Source organism: Muntiacus reevesi, chromosome 1 (genome assembly GCF_963930625.1).
Source record: "Muntiacus reevesi chromosome 1, mMunRee1.1, whole genome shotgun sequence".
Taxonomy (NCBI): domain Eukaryota; kingdom Metazoa; phylum Chordata; class Mammalia; order Artiodactyla; family Cervidae; genus Muntiacus; species Muntiacus reevesi.
Genome location: NC_089249.1, coordinates 151,116,200 through 151,130,575, shown reverse-complemented (window position 1 = coordinate 151,130,575; position 14,376 = coordinate 151,116,200). Strand labels below are relative to the sequence as shown.

Genomic DNA, 14,376 nt, shown 5'->3' with positions numbered 1-14,376 from the left:
CATCTGCGGTGATTCTGGAGCCCAGGAAAAGAAACTCTGTCAGTGTTACCACTGTTTCCCCATCTATTTGCCATGAAGTCGTGGGGCTGGATGCCATGATCTTAGTTTTTTGAATGTTGAGTTTTAAGCCAGCTTTTTCACTCTCCTCTTTCACTTTCACCAAGAGGCTCTTTAGTTCTTTGCTTTCGGCCATAAGGATGGTGTCATCTGCCTATCTAAGGTTATTGATATCTCTCCTGGCAATCTTGTTTCTATTTTGTGCTTCTTGCAGCCTGGCATTTCGCATGATGTACTCTGCATATAAGTTAAACAAGCAGGGTGACAATATATGGCCTTGATGTACTCCTTTCCCCATTTGGAACCAGTCTGTTGTTCCATGTCCAGTTCTAACTGTTGGTTCTTAATCTGCAAACAGACTTCTCAGGAGGCAGGTAAGGTGGTCTGGTATTTCCATCTCTTGAAGAATTTTCCACAGTTTGTTGTGATCCACTCAGTAAAAGGCCTTGGTGTAGTCAACAAAGCAGAAGTAGATGTTTTTCTGGAACTCTCTTGCTTTTTCGATGATTCAACGGATGTTGGCAATTTGATCTCCGGTTCCTCTGTCTTTTCTAAATGCAGTTTGAACATATGGAAGTTCTCGGTCCATGTACTGTTGAAACCTGGCTTGGAGAATTTTGAGCACTACTTTGCTAGCATGTCAGATGAGTGCAATGGTGTGGTAGTTCGAACATTCTTTGGCATTGCCTTTCTTCGGGATTGGAATGAAAACTGACCTGTTCCATCCCTGTGCCACTGCTGAGTTTTTCAAAGTTGCTGGCATACTGAGTGCAGCACTTTAACAGCATTATCTTTTAGGATTTGAAATAGCTCAATTGGAATTCCATCACCTCCACTAGCTTTGTTAGTAGTGATGCTTCCTAAGAACCACTTGACTTCAGACTCCAGGATGTCTGGCTCTAGTTGAGTGATCACACCATCGTGGTTATCTGGGTTGTGAAGATCTTTTTTGTATAGTTCTTCTGTGTATTCTTGCCACCTCTTCTTAATATCTTGTGCTTCTGTTAGGTCCCTACCATTTCTGTCCTTTATTGTACCCATCTTTGCATGAAATGTTCCCTTGGTATCGCTAAGACCTCTCTAGTCTTTCCCATTCTGTTGTTTTCCTCTATTTCTTTGCATTGATCACCGAGGAAGGATTTTTTATCTCTTTGCTATTCTTCGGCACTCTGCATTCAGATGGGTTTATCTTTCCTTTTCTCCTTTGCCTTTAGCTTCTCTTCTCAGTTATCTGTAAGGACTCCTCAGACAACCATTTTGCCTTTTTGTATTTGTTTTTCTTGGGGATGGTCTTGATCACTGCCTCCTGTACAATGTCATGAACGTCTGTCTACAGTTCTTCAGGCTCTCTATCAGATCTAATCCCTTGAATCTGTTTGTCACTTCCACTGTATAATCGTTAAGGGATTTGATTTAGGTCATATCTGAGGTCTAGTGGTTTTCCCTACTTTCGTCAATTTAAGTCTGAATTTGGCAATATGGCAATTTGGCATGTGGTTCATGATCTGAGCCACAGTCTTGTTTTTGCTGACTGTATAGAGCTTCTCCATCTTTGGTTGTAAAGAACAGAATCTCTGACTATCTGGTGATGTCCATACATAGAATCAACTCTTGTATTGTTGGAACACCATGTTTGCTATGACCGGTGCATTCTTTCGGCAAAACTCTGCTATGCTATGGAGTTTTGTCTAATCTAAAAAATATTACATACTTATTCATTAGCATGGACTGATAAAGCTATACTATATATTATTCATTATGAGTAAGAGCCAATCTAAATGATCTACAGACATACTCCCGAGAAAGAAAGGTCACAAAAAAGTATAAGGTAAATTACTATTACCTTGGAAATGTGATTTATTCCAGTCAAAGACAAGAAGTATTTTTAGAAAGATCACCATTTCTGGCAAACAACTTAAGGTAAATTTCTATAGGCCTATGACCCTCATAGCAGTTTCCACATTTGTATCTCTTTTCTAAGGCAGAGTGGGGTTAAATAATTATTACCTGAATTTCAGGAAGTAAAAAATTAAGGATTAAGAGGCATGTATATTAAGTTTTTTATTCAAACCTTAAGTCTGAGAAATTGGGAGTTAGAAGACATGAGTGTTAATTTTGATTCTGCCACTTGCTTATCTGTGTGATTTTGAGAAAATCATTTTACCTCTAGTCATCTTCTTTGTTGTCTTTATAATGAGGTTGAAAAAAAGATTTTTTTTTTTTGCCTCTTATTCCCCAAGCTTACTGTAAGGGTCAAATAGCATAACATCTATGAAACTATAACGCTCTATGCAAACGTACATTAACAGATGCATATATGTAAGTATGTGTGACTGTATGTATGACTAATCTTTGATGATCTAATTCACAAGCTGCTGCTGCTGCTAAGTTGCTTTAGTTGTGTCCAACTCTGTGTGACCCCATAGATGGCAGCCCACCATGCTCCTCTGTCCCTGGGATTCTCCAGGCAAGAACCCTGGAGTGGGTTGCCATTTCCTTCTTCAATGCGTGAAAGTGAAAAGTGAAAGTGAAGTCGCTCAGTAGTGTCTGACTCAGTGACCCCATGGACTCTTAGCCCACCACACTCCTCCTTCCATGGGATTTTCCAGGCAAGAGTACTGGAGTGGGGTGCCACTGCTTTCTCTGAATTCACAAGCTATTCGACAAATATTTTAAGACACTGTGGAATCAAAGATGAATAAGTCTTAGTGTCATGATTTCTAGAAACTTCCAGTTGAGAGAGGAGTGGCACATTAAAAATAATTATACAACAAAAGAATAAATAAGGTAATAGAGGTAAATATCAAATGCTACTGGAGCCAAACAAAAAAGTAAAGCAAAAAAAAAAGGTAAAGCAGCCTACCTGAAGGAAGGGACAGATGTCAGAGAGGAGATAACAATTGGGCTTAAAGAACAGGTCCACTTTCTAGAATTTTATCCAGATACATGGACTTCACAATAGAACATGAACAGCCACAAGATCTATGTTACAACTGGCTCTGCTTTCAATAGTTAGAACTAGTACCTGACCTCTCTAGACCTCTCTTACCACAAGTCTAAATGAAAGGTTTAGGTAAGATGAACCCATAATTTCTTCCAGCTCTAAAATTATATGATTCTATGAGTCAAACTCAGATCACTGTACAAATATCAAGAAAGAGAACTCAAGAGGGTAATAAAGTAGCCAGAACTACTAAAAAAAGGAGTTCTTCCTGGATGGACTTGGAGGTTATTTGCTTAGTGAAACAAGTCAGAGAGAGAAAGACAAATATTGCGAACCTCTTACATGTGGAATCTAAAAAATAAAACCAGTGAATATAACAGAAAAGAAAGAGACTTACAGATAAAGAGAACAAACTTTCTCTTGTGGGGAGAGGGAAATGGAGAGGGGCAAGATAGGGTAGGGACTAAGAGGTACAAACTACTATGAATAAAATAAATAAGTTCCAAGGATATATTGTGTAACATGGTGATTACAGCCAATATTTTATAATAACTATACATGAATATAACCTTTAAAATTGTGAATCACTACACTGTACATCTGAACTTACATGATACTGTAAATCAATTACATCTCAATTAAAATTAAAAGTTTCTGTTTTTTGCTGCACTGTGTGACATGTGGGATCTTAGTTCCCCATCTAGGGATCAAACTCTCAGCCCCTATAGGGAAGCGAGGAGTAATAACTATTGGACCTTGAGGGAAGTCCTATATACCTCAGTTTTGTTTTTTTTTAAAGGAGTTCTTCCATTAACCATTTACCTTTTTCTTAGAACTTAATAGTCTGAGAATGATATGTGTCTCTATCTAGAATAAGTTCTAGCACAGTGAAGAGTGATAACTGGAATGATATCAAGAAGCTAAGAACTGAAAAATGCAGGTGGATAGCAAGAAGTGAAGCATTTAGTTCAGCAAAAATTGCTTAGACTAGAAAGAAAACAGGCAGGAGGTAGGAAGTTGTAATGTTTACATTCCTATTCACCAATAAAAATTTGGAATAAAACCAGATATTAAAATGTATACTTCCAAAAAATGAGGTAGCTGTTGTTTGAAGTTTTGCCTTGACAGACCATATTTTAAATAACTATTTTCAGAAGAAGTTCAGTTTAGAAATTATAAAGAAAATAATAAAAAACCTAAATATACACAACTGAACTAGCTCCAGGATGGTACTAAAGTGGGTAATCAAGTAATTTAGTTCACCAAACATTTACTAAACTATGCTTAACAGTGCTAGTTGTAAAATATGTAATCTTAGTACTTATAGGGTTCACTGACCTAATGTTAAGACTTTAAGGAAGAAAAAAGAGTAACTCTTACCCATCAATCATATTTTCAGGTGGGTGTTTTTCATCACTTGATGTAGCTAAAATAACTTCAGTCCCTTCAGAGCTTAAACAAAGATCAACTTTTCTCATCTTAAAGTATTTAATCTGCAAGTAAAACAGTAACAAAAAGGTAACAACAAAAACAACTTTTTTATTCTCTGAACTTCATCAGAGAAAAGGAAGAGACAGAAAGTCTGTTGCCTAGCACACAGCTTAACAACCAAGTTATTCAACCAGTGGGAGGGACTCTAGCATGTTTATTTACATAAGTAAACTTCTGACTTCTCCCAGGGATAATCTGTAAGATATAAGTATTTCCAATACTCTACTCCACAAAACAAGTCCCTGACACTGACATAATTTTTCTGCTTCTAAAATTAAAAATCCTCAATAATTATCTGGAAACAGTTAACAAGCTAGAATAACATGACTTGGTAAGCTAAGTTTTTAAAAAGCATTTGTATTGTTATATTTCTGAAATTTAAAAAATGCAGAGCATAAAAATTGACTTTGTAACTATTTATCCATACACTTATCAACTGAAGTAGTAAGCAACATTATTTAAATCTTAAAAATACCTATCATTTTTTTTAGCAGAAATGTGAAATAAGAGAGAAGGCAACTTTTCACTTATTATTAAATTCTAAATCAGTCACTTGGTTCATGAACTTAAAGGCATTTCTGTTGGAGAGTAATATTTGAAGTTTGATAAAAAAGCATATTGAAAAAGATATTGTTGAGCTCTTCCATGAACCCTGAGGGTAAGACAGAAGGAAGAAGAGATTACATCAAAACTCACCTTCCTACTTGATCTGCTGGTGATAGGGCACAAAGCAATATATAGATGCAAAGTGACAGCGAAAGCTGTATCTGTAAAGAATTAAAAAGATGAATAGTGTTTGGAAAAGAGAAAGGCTTCCAATACACTTCATATGCTGGCCCAAGTATCTAACTTAAAAAAAAAAAACTATTTCAAATAAACAAGAGGGTACAGTGAATACTACATATATTAAATAACTATATACCAACTTCCCAAGTTTAATAAATGTTAATGTTTTGCCATATGTACTTTTTTTGTCCTTATTCCTTTCCTTGCCCAGTGGTAATAGCTATTCTGAAATTGGGGAATATTCTTCCTGACTATATTTTTATTTATTGGCCATGCTGTGCGGCACGTAGGATCTTAATTCCCCATGAAGTGTGGAGTCTTAACCACTGGATTGCCAAGGAAGTCCCTGACTATTATTTTTATACTTTTATCATATACGGTCAAGAAGATCCCCTGGAGGAGGAGATGGCAACCCACTGCAGTATTCTTGCCTGGAAAATTCCATGGACAGAGCCTGGTGGACTACAGTACTGGGGTGAAAAGAGTGAGCATACATCAGTATGGACTGTTCTTTTAAAATTTAGATGTTTTCATGGTGTATATATCCCTTGCTACTTGCTTTGTTCATTCAATATTATGTCTTCAAGATTTTATTATGTTGATGTAAATCTACTTTGTTCATTTTAACTGCTGTAAAATATTTCTCCATTTCTCTAATGATGGTTATCTAGGTCTGTTCCCAATTCTATGCTATTATGAACAAATTTGTAATGCACATCTTTATGCATGTATCCATAGGCACATGTGGGAGAAAACCTTTATAATAAAGTGTATTTTTCTTTGTAGAAGTAAAATTATAGAACTTTAGAATTGGTATATCTCCAAGTCAATAATTGATGATTTGATCTCTAAATCTAATACAGTATCATTTGCAGTGTATGAAAGTTTCTGCTCCCTCATATTCTCACTTGGTATTGTTAGACAGTTTTGGTCAATCTCATTGGTGTGAAATGGTATCTCAGTTCGGTTTTAACTTGTTTTTCCATGATTACTAATGAGGTTCAATACCTTTTCATGTTCACGGGCCACTCAGGCCTCTTCTTATTTGCTTTTTCCTATCTTTTGCTCATTTTCTATTAGATTTCTATTTTTCCTTCTGCCCTTTTCTTTTTGATTTGTAGAAAATTTTAAAATAAAATGTCCTGGATACAAATATTTTGTTACAGCACTGCAAATATCTTCTATACTATAGCTTGATTTTTCTTTTTAAGTTTTTTTTTTGTTGTTGTTGTTTTTGTGTGTGTGCAAGAGCTTCTCCTCCATCATACACACCTTCTTTGCTTTTTAAAACTACAACCTACATACAGAAAAGAACACAAATCATAAGTATATGGTCCAACAGATTTTCACAAGGTAAACACACCCAGTTCACCACCACCCAGACAGAGGAACGGAGTGTCACCAGCACGGGAGACAGGCCTTCTGATGCCCTCTCCTGGTTACTACCCCTTTCTCCTTCCCAAAGGTAGCACAGTCCTTATTTCTAACACAATAAATTTTGCCTTAACTTCATGTAAATGGAATCATACAGTTGGTACTCACTTATATCTGGCTTCTTTCACTCATCATAATGTGTCTGAGATTTACCATGTTGTCATGTGTAGCAGAGTTGAAGTGCAACTGAGTATCCCAGTCCCCACCCAGCTCAACTCCAAGTAAGATCAAGGAAATCAACCCCTAAGTGGAGTTCCACAGGAAACTGGGCGTGAGCTAAAGAGCAAAAAAAGGTTTCTATGGTCTTGGGTACTTAGATTAAGCTCTGATGAAGGAAGGAACTGATGTCACTCTCAAATGTGTGAAATCAGAGGTAAGCTGAAACTATTAAAATAAAACTACAACTTGATCCAATCCTAGTATAACCCTTAGTTGGACTGACGTGATCTCTTATCCTAGCTATTAGACAAAGAAAATGTTGTGTTCTCTCTGGGAAAAAAATCACCTACTTCAGTATCTGTTGTCCTTAAGCACAGTATCAAACACACAAAATCACTTGAATAGCACAGGGAATTATAGCCATTATCTTTTAATAACTTTTAATGGAGTTATGTTATAACTTATAATCTATAAGAATACTGAACCACTATGCTATCCACCTGAGATTAAAATAATTTTGTAAATCAACTATACTTCAATAAAAATTGAAAAATAAAACCTTTTCTAAAAAACAAAAACTTAGCAAAAAAAAGTCATTTGAAGCAGATCTACAGATGACCCAGGTGCTAGAATTATAAATTGACTAGTGAATTCAGTGATAAGATGGACAAAATGGGTGAAAAGTAAGGGAATTAGCAGAGAAATGTAAACTATTAAAAGAAACATAATGGAAATTCCAGAACTGAAAAAATACCATATCTTAAATAAAGAATTCACTTGATGGGTTTAACATCATATTAGACACAACACAAGAAAAGGTCAGTGAACTTTAAAATAGGTCAATGGAAATAATCCAATATGAAACAGAGTAGGGGGAAACTGAAAACAAAACAGAGCACCAAGTACCTGTGAAACAATATCAAACTAGTTTGAAATATCAATACATGTAATTAAAATCCCAGAAGAGGAAAATAAAGAGGATGATATAGATGAATAATTTAAGGTGATATGGCTGAAAAATATCCAAAATCTATGAAAGACATAAACCCACAGATCCAGGAAGTTCAGTGAACCTTAAGTTGGATAAATACAAAGAAGATCCCACCAAGGCACACCTTAGTTGACTGCTGAAAATTAAAGAAAGAGAAAAAATTAAAAGCAGTCAAGAAAGAAACATATGCAGGAAAACAACAAGAAGAATCAAAATTGACTTCTCATCGTTACCAGTGGAAGCCAAAAGATAATGGAATGACATCTTTGATGTACCGAAAGAAAAAACATAGAATCTTATATTCAATAAAAATATCCTCTAAAAGTGACAGCAAGATAAAGACAAAAACTGAAAATATTTGTTATCAGTGCAAAAAGTTGGACACAACTGAACTGACTTAGCACAGCACGCAGACCCACAGTACAAAAAATACTAAATGAAGTACTTGATGAATCCTAGTTGAATTCTGGATCTGTGGGAAGGAATGAAGAGCACTAAAGATGGTAAATATATTTACTTCTAACATAAAGATTATTAAAATTCCTAAAAGACTACTGACTAGGGGGCTTCCATGGTGGTCCAGTAGTTAAGACTCCATGCTTCCACTGCAGGGGGTGCAGTGCTTTTTACAAACATTCTTTTTCCTTTTTTAAAAAAAATTTCTTGGCTGTACTACCCAGAATGTGGGGTCTCAGCTCCTTGACCAGGAATCAAAGCCATGCCCTGCACTGAAAGCAGAGTCTTAACCACTGGACTGCCAGGGAAGTCCCAAGGGGCCCAGGTTTGATCCCTGTGTGTCAGGTTATTAAGATCCTGCACTGCTGTGTGGTGGGGCCAAAAAAATAAGACTACTGACTGAAGAAAAAATAATATCAAGGACCGGTGGAAATTTAACAGATGAAAGTAATAGATACAATAATAACACAAAAGAGAAAGACAAATGAGGTTGTACTTTTTGTAAAGTTCTAATGTTGAACAAGAAGTGATATGCTATTAATTCAAAGGAGAGTAATATGGTGAGGATATATGCTATAATCCTAGAATTAGGATAATGCAACCACTAAAAAAACATAAAGAGTTACAGGAAGGAGGTCAACAGAGAAGAAAAATTGGAATACCATAAAATACATGATAAATTTGAAAGGCAGAAAAGAAAAAAAGAATTAAGATGGGACAAATTGAAAATAAATTACTAGAAGACAGATTTAAATACAAATACACAGATTATTCCATTAAATGTTAGTAAATCAAATACTGTATTATCAGACTGAAGGAAAAAAAAAAACTAAGTACTCTTTTTAAGAGACACACTTTAAATAAGAAAGTAAAGGGTCAGTATAAGATAGAATAAAATCTTAGTATCTCATCAGGTAAATTCCCCTATTGAAATTTTCTCCTATTTAAAACCAAATGGTCTTTGGTTCTATCCTTTATACATTATTACAAACAGTTTCATTAAATTATATTAAAATATTTTTTGAGATGTGGATTACATCCATTATAGAGTGAATTCAATCTGTTGTGGATTCAATTCCATTATAAGTCTATAAATTGGAAAGAAGAAACATGTTTATGATAATGAGTTTTCAAATACATGGATCTGGAATATCTTTTCATTAAGACTTCTTTTAAGTCCTTAAACTATAGTTTCCTACAAACATATCTTCACGTTTATTCTAAGATTCACTCTTAGACACCTTATAGTTTCCATTATTACATAAGTGGGATCTTAAAAAAAAACAAAACTATTTTTTAAAAAGTCTTACTCTTTACCATACAACGAATATTTCTAACATTTCACCATTAAATGTGATGCTCACTGAAGATTTCTGTTCATTGGGTTATAGAAATTCCTTTAGTTTGTTCTTTTTATTTTTTCTTTTAAACACAAATGAACATTGAATTTTATCAAATGCTCTTCTAACATTTACTAAAGTCATCATATAGATGTTTGTACATGTTGCTAATGTGATAAATCAAGATTTTCTAATGTTATAGCATCTCCAGTTGGTAGCATAAAGTCTATCTACATGGCCAAGGTATATAATATTAGTATTTTTATCCATAGTTGGATTTAGTTTGCTAGTATTTTCAGAAATTTTGCAAATATATTTCTAAGTGAAATTTGCCTATAATTTTTGTTGTTATTTAGTTCATGTCTGGGTTTGGAATTTAGACTGTACCCTTAACATAAAGAAGTCAGAAAGTTTCCTTTATTTTTCTGTTTGCTAGGTTATTCTATCCTGTAAGTTTAGTAACGTTTGTGTGTAGATTTTTTATTATTTCAACAGTTCTTTTCAGGCTTTCGATACCTTCTTGAGTCAATTTTGAAATTTATATTCTGACAAAATTATCTATTTCTTCCTAGTTTTGTTTATTAGCACGAAGTTCATTTTCTATTGTAATTCTATTGATAAAATCTAGTATTGAGACTGTTAAAAAAACTGTGGTAAGATTGGTCAAGAAAAAAGGCATATATGCTAGTATATTTTTATTTTTCCTTGCCAATTTTATAACAGCTTTTAATACTACTGATACCAGGGAACTGGCTTGCATAAACATTTAACCCTTAGTTTGAGGACAAGAAATCTGGTAAATTCCTGGAAATAAAGATTGAGGTACTTGGATGATAATTTTCAACAAAATTCTAAAATTACTAAAGTTTATTGTTATTAAAAGCATGGCTTTGAAAAACTAAACAAGAAAGTAGCAAAACTGGAAAACAACTCAAAAGTTATACCAAACTTAAATATTTCTTTTTGTTTGTTTGATAGTTATTACCTATCAGAGATATTTCTGAACATATCAACAAACTTCAGACCAGGTATCTCAAGATATCCTGTGAACTAGCTGAATAAACATGAATAGGTGATAGGCAGTACTTTAGGTAGATATTTATTTCTCAGAATGGTTACACTCAAAGAATAATGATTAATGGAACAGAATGAATTGTGAAGACCTCTATCCTTATCGCATTCAACATTTTTATTAATTAAGGATGGAAAAAATGTTTATCAATGTTGCAGATGACACAAAGCTGGGATGTCAGCTAATATGCTAGATGACACAATTAGCATACAAAAAGATCTGAGCAAGATAGAAAGACAGACTGCAATGAGTAAGATATTTAAAAAGAATAGTAAAGGCCTATACTCAGACTTTAAAAAGTCAGTCACACCAGGAATGATCTTGATCAGGGATTGGCCGACTACTGCCTGACAGCCAAGTCTACCCTGACATCTGGTTTTGTATGGTCCATGAACTAAGAATGCTTTTTACATTTTAAAATATTTTTCAAAATCAAAGTATTCTGTGCCACATGAAAATTATATGAAATATGAAATGCACACAGATCAGTGTCTATGGACAGTTTTATTGGAAATGGCCACATACTTTTGTGCTATAGTGATAGAGCAGAATAGCTGTGACAAACCATAAGGCTCATAAAACCTAAAATATTTATTATCTGGTTCGTTAAGAGAAAAAGTTTGCCAACTTTTCATCTATACTTATAAAAGGTAAAGGATCAGTTGATTGGAAACTCACTATAAGGTAAGAGTGTACTGTATCTGCCCCCAAAGGCAAAAGAATGTTACTTCAAATTGTATTAATAGAGTTGCAAAGGAATTATTACATTCTATCAAAATCTTTGAAAACCAACTAAGGGCCAGGCACTGTGCTAGCAATGTAAAGATACTATGTAGTAATCTTCGACTATGTACACCTAAGACAAAGACTGTGACTAAGACTTGGTTTTTGCCTTTAAGCTCAGAGTCCAGGAAGATGGCCAAGCATGAAACTAATAATTTGTTATGTGCAAATAGTGTGATCCACATCTAGAATACTGTGTTCAGTTCCAGATAGTACAATTTAAGTAGGACATTGTCAGGCTTGATATTGTTCAGAGGAGAACAAAAAGTTCATGATGATCTATAAACTATGTTAATATGGAAAAAGCTGAAAGAATATTGTTTTCAGGAAGAGGTAATTTAGTGAGAGAAATGTGACTACAAGTTTTAATACCACAAATATTCATAAATAGAAAAAGGATTAGAATGCAATTCTAGTATGAATTTTAAGAAGGAAGACATGATAGATATAAGAACTTTCCTACGAAGTAGATTTTTAATCTTTTCCATCCTTTAAAGTGTCCAAGAAAACTAAGTGATTATCTTTGAGAGAAACTTGCACTGGAGTTCTTTCAGACCGAATCAAATTCTAGGAAACATAGATAAGAAAACTTGAAAGCCAGGTAAAGATGGGAGCTTTAGCCTGCGGTCCAGTGGTTCACAATCGGACTGGGGATGATTTAGTGCCCCCCCCCCCACCCCAGGGTACATTTGTCCATTTCTGGAAACAGTCTGGCCGTCATACTGGGGGCTGTGTATCAGGTGCTCAGTTGTGTACAACTATTTGCAACTCCATGGACTGTATTCTGCCAGGCTCCTCTGTCCATGGACTTCTCCAGGCAAGAATAACAGAGTCAGTAGCTATTCCCTTTTCCCAGAGATCTTCCCTACCCAGGAATCCTGGTCTCCTGCATTACAGACAGATTCTTTACATCTGAGCCACCAGGGAAGCCCATAGTGGGGGGAGGGGGTGATGCTACTGTCATCTAATAGCATTTGGGCATTTCCTGATGCTACTAAAAACCCCTCAATGCACAGGACACTCCCCCAAAACAAGTTAATTATCTGACTGAAAATGTGAATAGTGTAGAGGTGGGGAAACCCTGCGGTAATCTACTTTGGGGTGGAAACGTGGAGGTTGGAGACTTGTAAAGCAAGGAGAGAAGAGAGAACCTGCTTTACAAAAGCGTTATTTTAGGGAAATGTATCTAGCATTGATGTGTACGTAGTGGATGAATAAGGAAGAGAGTGTAATCTCCAAATGTTCAGTTTTCTTCTAACCTCACATTCTTACAATCTAAGTTGTCTGAAGGAAGCAAACGTTAATACAAAACTCATTTCATACCTCCTATAGCCACCAATATCCTTGCTTTTTCCTGTTGGTGGAATCATTCAAATAACAAGGAAGAAGTGGCAGATTTGGGTTCACTTTAAAGCTTTTTGTTGTGGTTAACGAGAAAGCGGCAAACCAAGCCCAAAGAACTCCCCAAAACTCCTCAGCAGACATGCCGCTTTGTAACTCCAAAATGCAGGTTCGGGGTGTAGTCTAACTCCCCATCCTGGGACGCCTTACTTAATTCATTTGTGTTCATTCAGGGCCTCAGTTCAATAAAGGCGGTGAACTCTGGGATGCCATCCTTTGCATTTTTAAAATTCCTTTACCCTGGACTTCCCTGATGCCTATCCTCCTCTAAACCCAGTGCCACTTAGCCACCCTTTCACCTCCAGTTCAAAGCCATTTCAAGACCTCCAAGATCCCCAAACACATACTTTTGGACGCCCGGCCCCAATTACATAAAATATACGAGCCCATATCCTATTAATACATCAAATATAACCCTTAAGTTGACCGGGATGGGGAATACGTGTAACTCTATGGCTGATTCATATCAATGTATGACAAAACCCACTGAAAAATAAAAAAGAAAAAAAAAAAAAACCCTTAAGTATACGGGTTACGTTCCAGTTGATAGGTTACATCTTGATACATTTACTAATTTCGATTCTGAATTGATTTCCCCTTTTGGGGGGTCAAAACATTATTTCTGCCTTCCAAAAAGTTCGTGGGCTCCCACTACTGTCTCCACGACTCAGAGAACAGACCTGCGTCAGACTTCCACCATCCGGGTCCCTCAGCACCCGCCCGCCGTCCTCCGCCTCCTCTCCGCGCGTCTCCTCACAATAACCCGCCACACTCGGTCGCTCCCTCCCCCACAAGCATCCCCCTCCTACGACCTCGTCCAGCCACGGTCCCACCTCCCCCAGGGCTGGCCGCACAGCCCCGCTCGCCTCAGCTTCCGGTTAGCTCCAAGCTCGCGGAACGCGGGGAGTCGGGATCTCACTACAGCCCCGCCCTCGCCCCGCCCCTCCCCCCCTCTCCGCAGGCCTCCAAGGAGTTCGCTGGCGAGCAAGTCCTATTCCCGGCTCTTCGCTCCGCCACGCCCACAGGCTCCGCCCGCCCCCGCCCCACCCTGCGCTGCGTGCCCGCCCCCAGCCCCGCCCCCTCACGCCTAGCCGTCGAGAATCCGGTCGCGCACAGCTGTACTCCCGGCTCCTACGCACCACCTCTCCTGCAGGCCCCGCCCCCAGACCACGCCCCCGTGCTCTTTACCGCGCGGATTGAGCTCCGTAGCCCCGCCCCAGGCCCTTTCACTAGGCAAGGACCTTTCCCTAGGCAAGGGCCGGAGCACACGCAACCTTCCTTCACCGAGCAAAGCTAGATCCCTGGGGCCTGTGAGACCCACGCGACCCGCCCTCGCGCGAGCACGCACGCGCAGTCCTCATACCTCCCAGCTCGGAGCCCTCGGTCCTCAGGTCGCCGGCCTTGGGCCCGGCCCCGCCTCCAAGCCCGACCCCGCCCCTCATGCCGGGTCTCGCGCAAGCGC

The 14,376-nt window shown here is 37.3% G+C and overlaps 1 protein-coding gene across 7 annotated transcripts in view; it reads right to left on the bottom strand.

The window, feature by feature from the left end:
* The window catches only part of IFT25 (intraflagellar transport 25), a 30,988-nt gene extending 16,679 nt beyond the window's left edge, over positions 1-14,309 (bottom strand). Inside the window, exons 1-4 of one of the 7 annotated variants that reach the window (XM_065912602.1) lie at positions 13,748-13,839; positions 12,837-12,867; positions 5,189-5,259; positions 4,382-4,494 (exon numbers count right to left, since the gene is read on the bottom strand). In XM_065912602.1, the coding sequence (XP_065768674.1) occupies positions 4,382-4,479 (98 nt within the window). In that variant the 5' untranslated portion in view covers positions 4,480-4,494; positions 5,189-5,259; positions 12,837-12,867; positions 13,748-13,839. Of the gene's footprint in view, positions 1-4,381; positions 4,495-5,188; positions 5,260-12,836; positions 12,868-13,594; positions 13,630-13,726; positions 13,846-14,277 lie in introns of those variants that run through there. The other 6 variants (XM_065912610.1, XM_065912593.1, XM_065912619.1 and 3 more) reach the window with 6 other exon arrangements.
* Between the last annotated feature and the right edge of the window lie 67 nt (positions 14,310-14,376).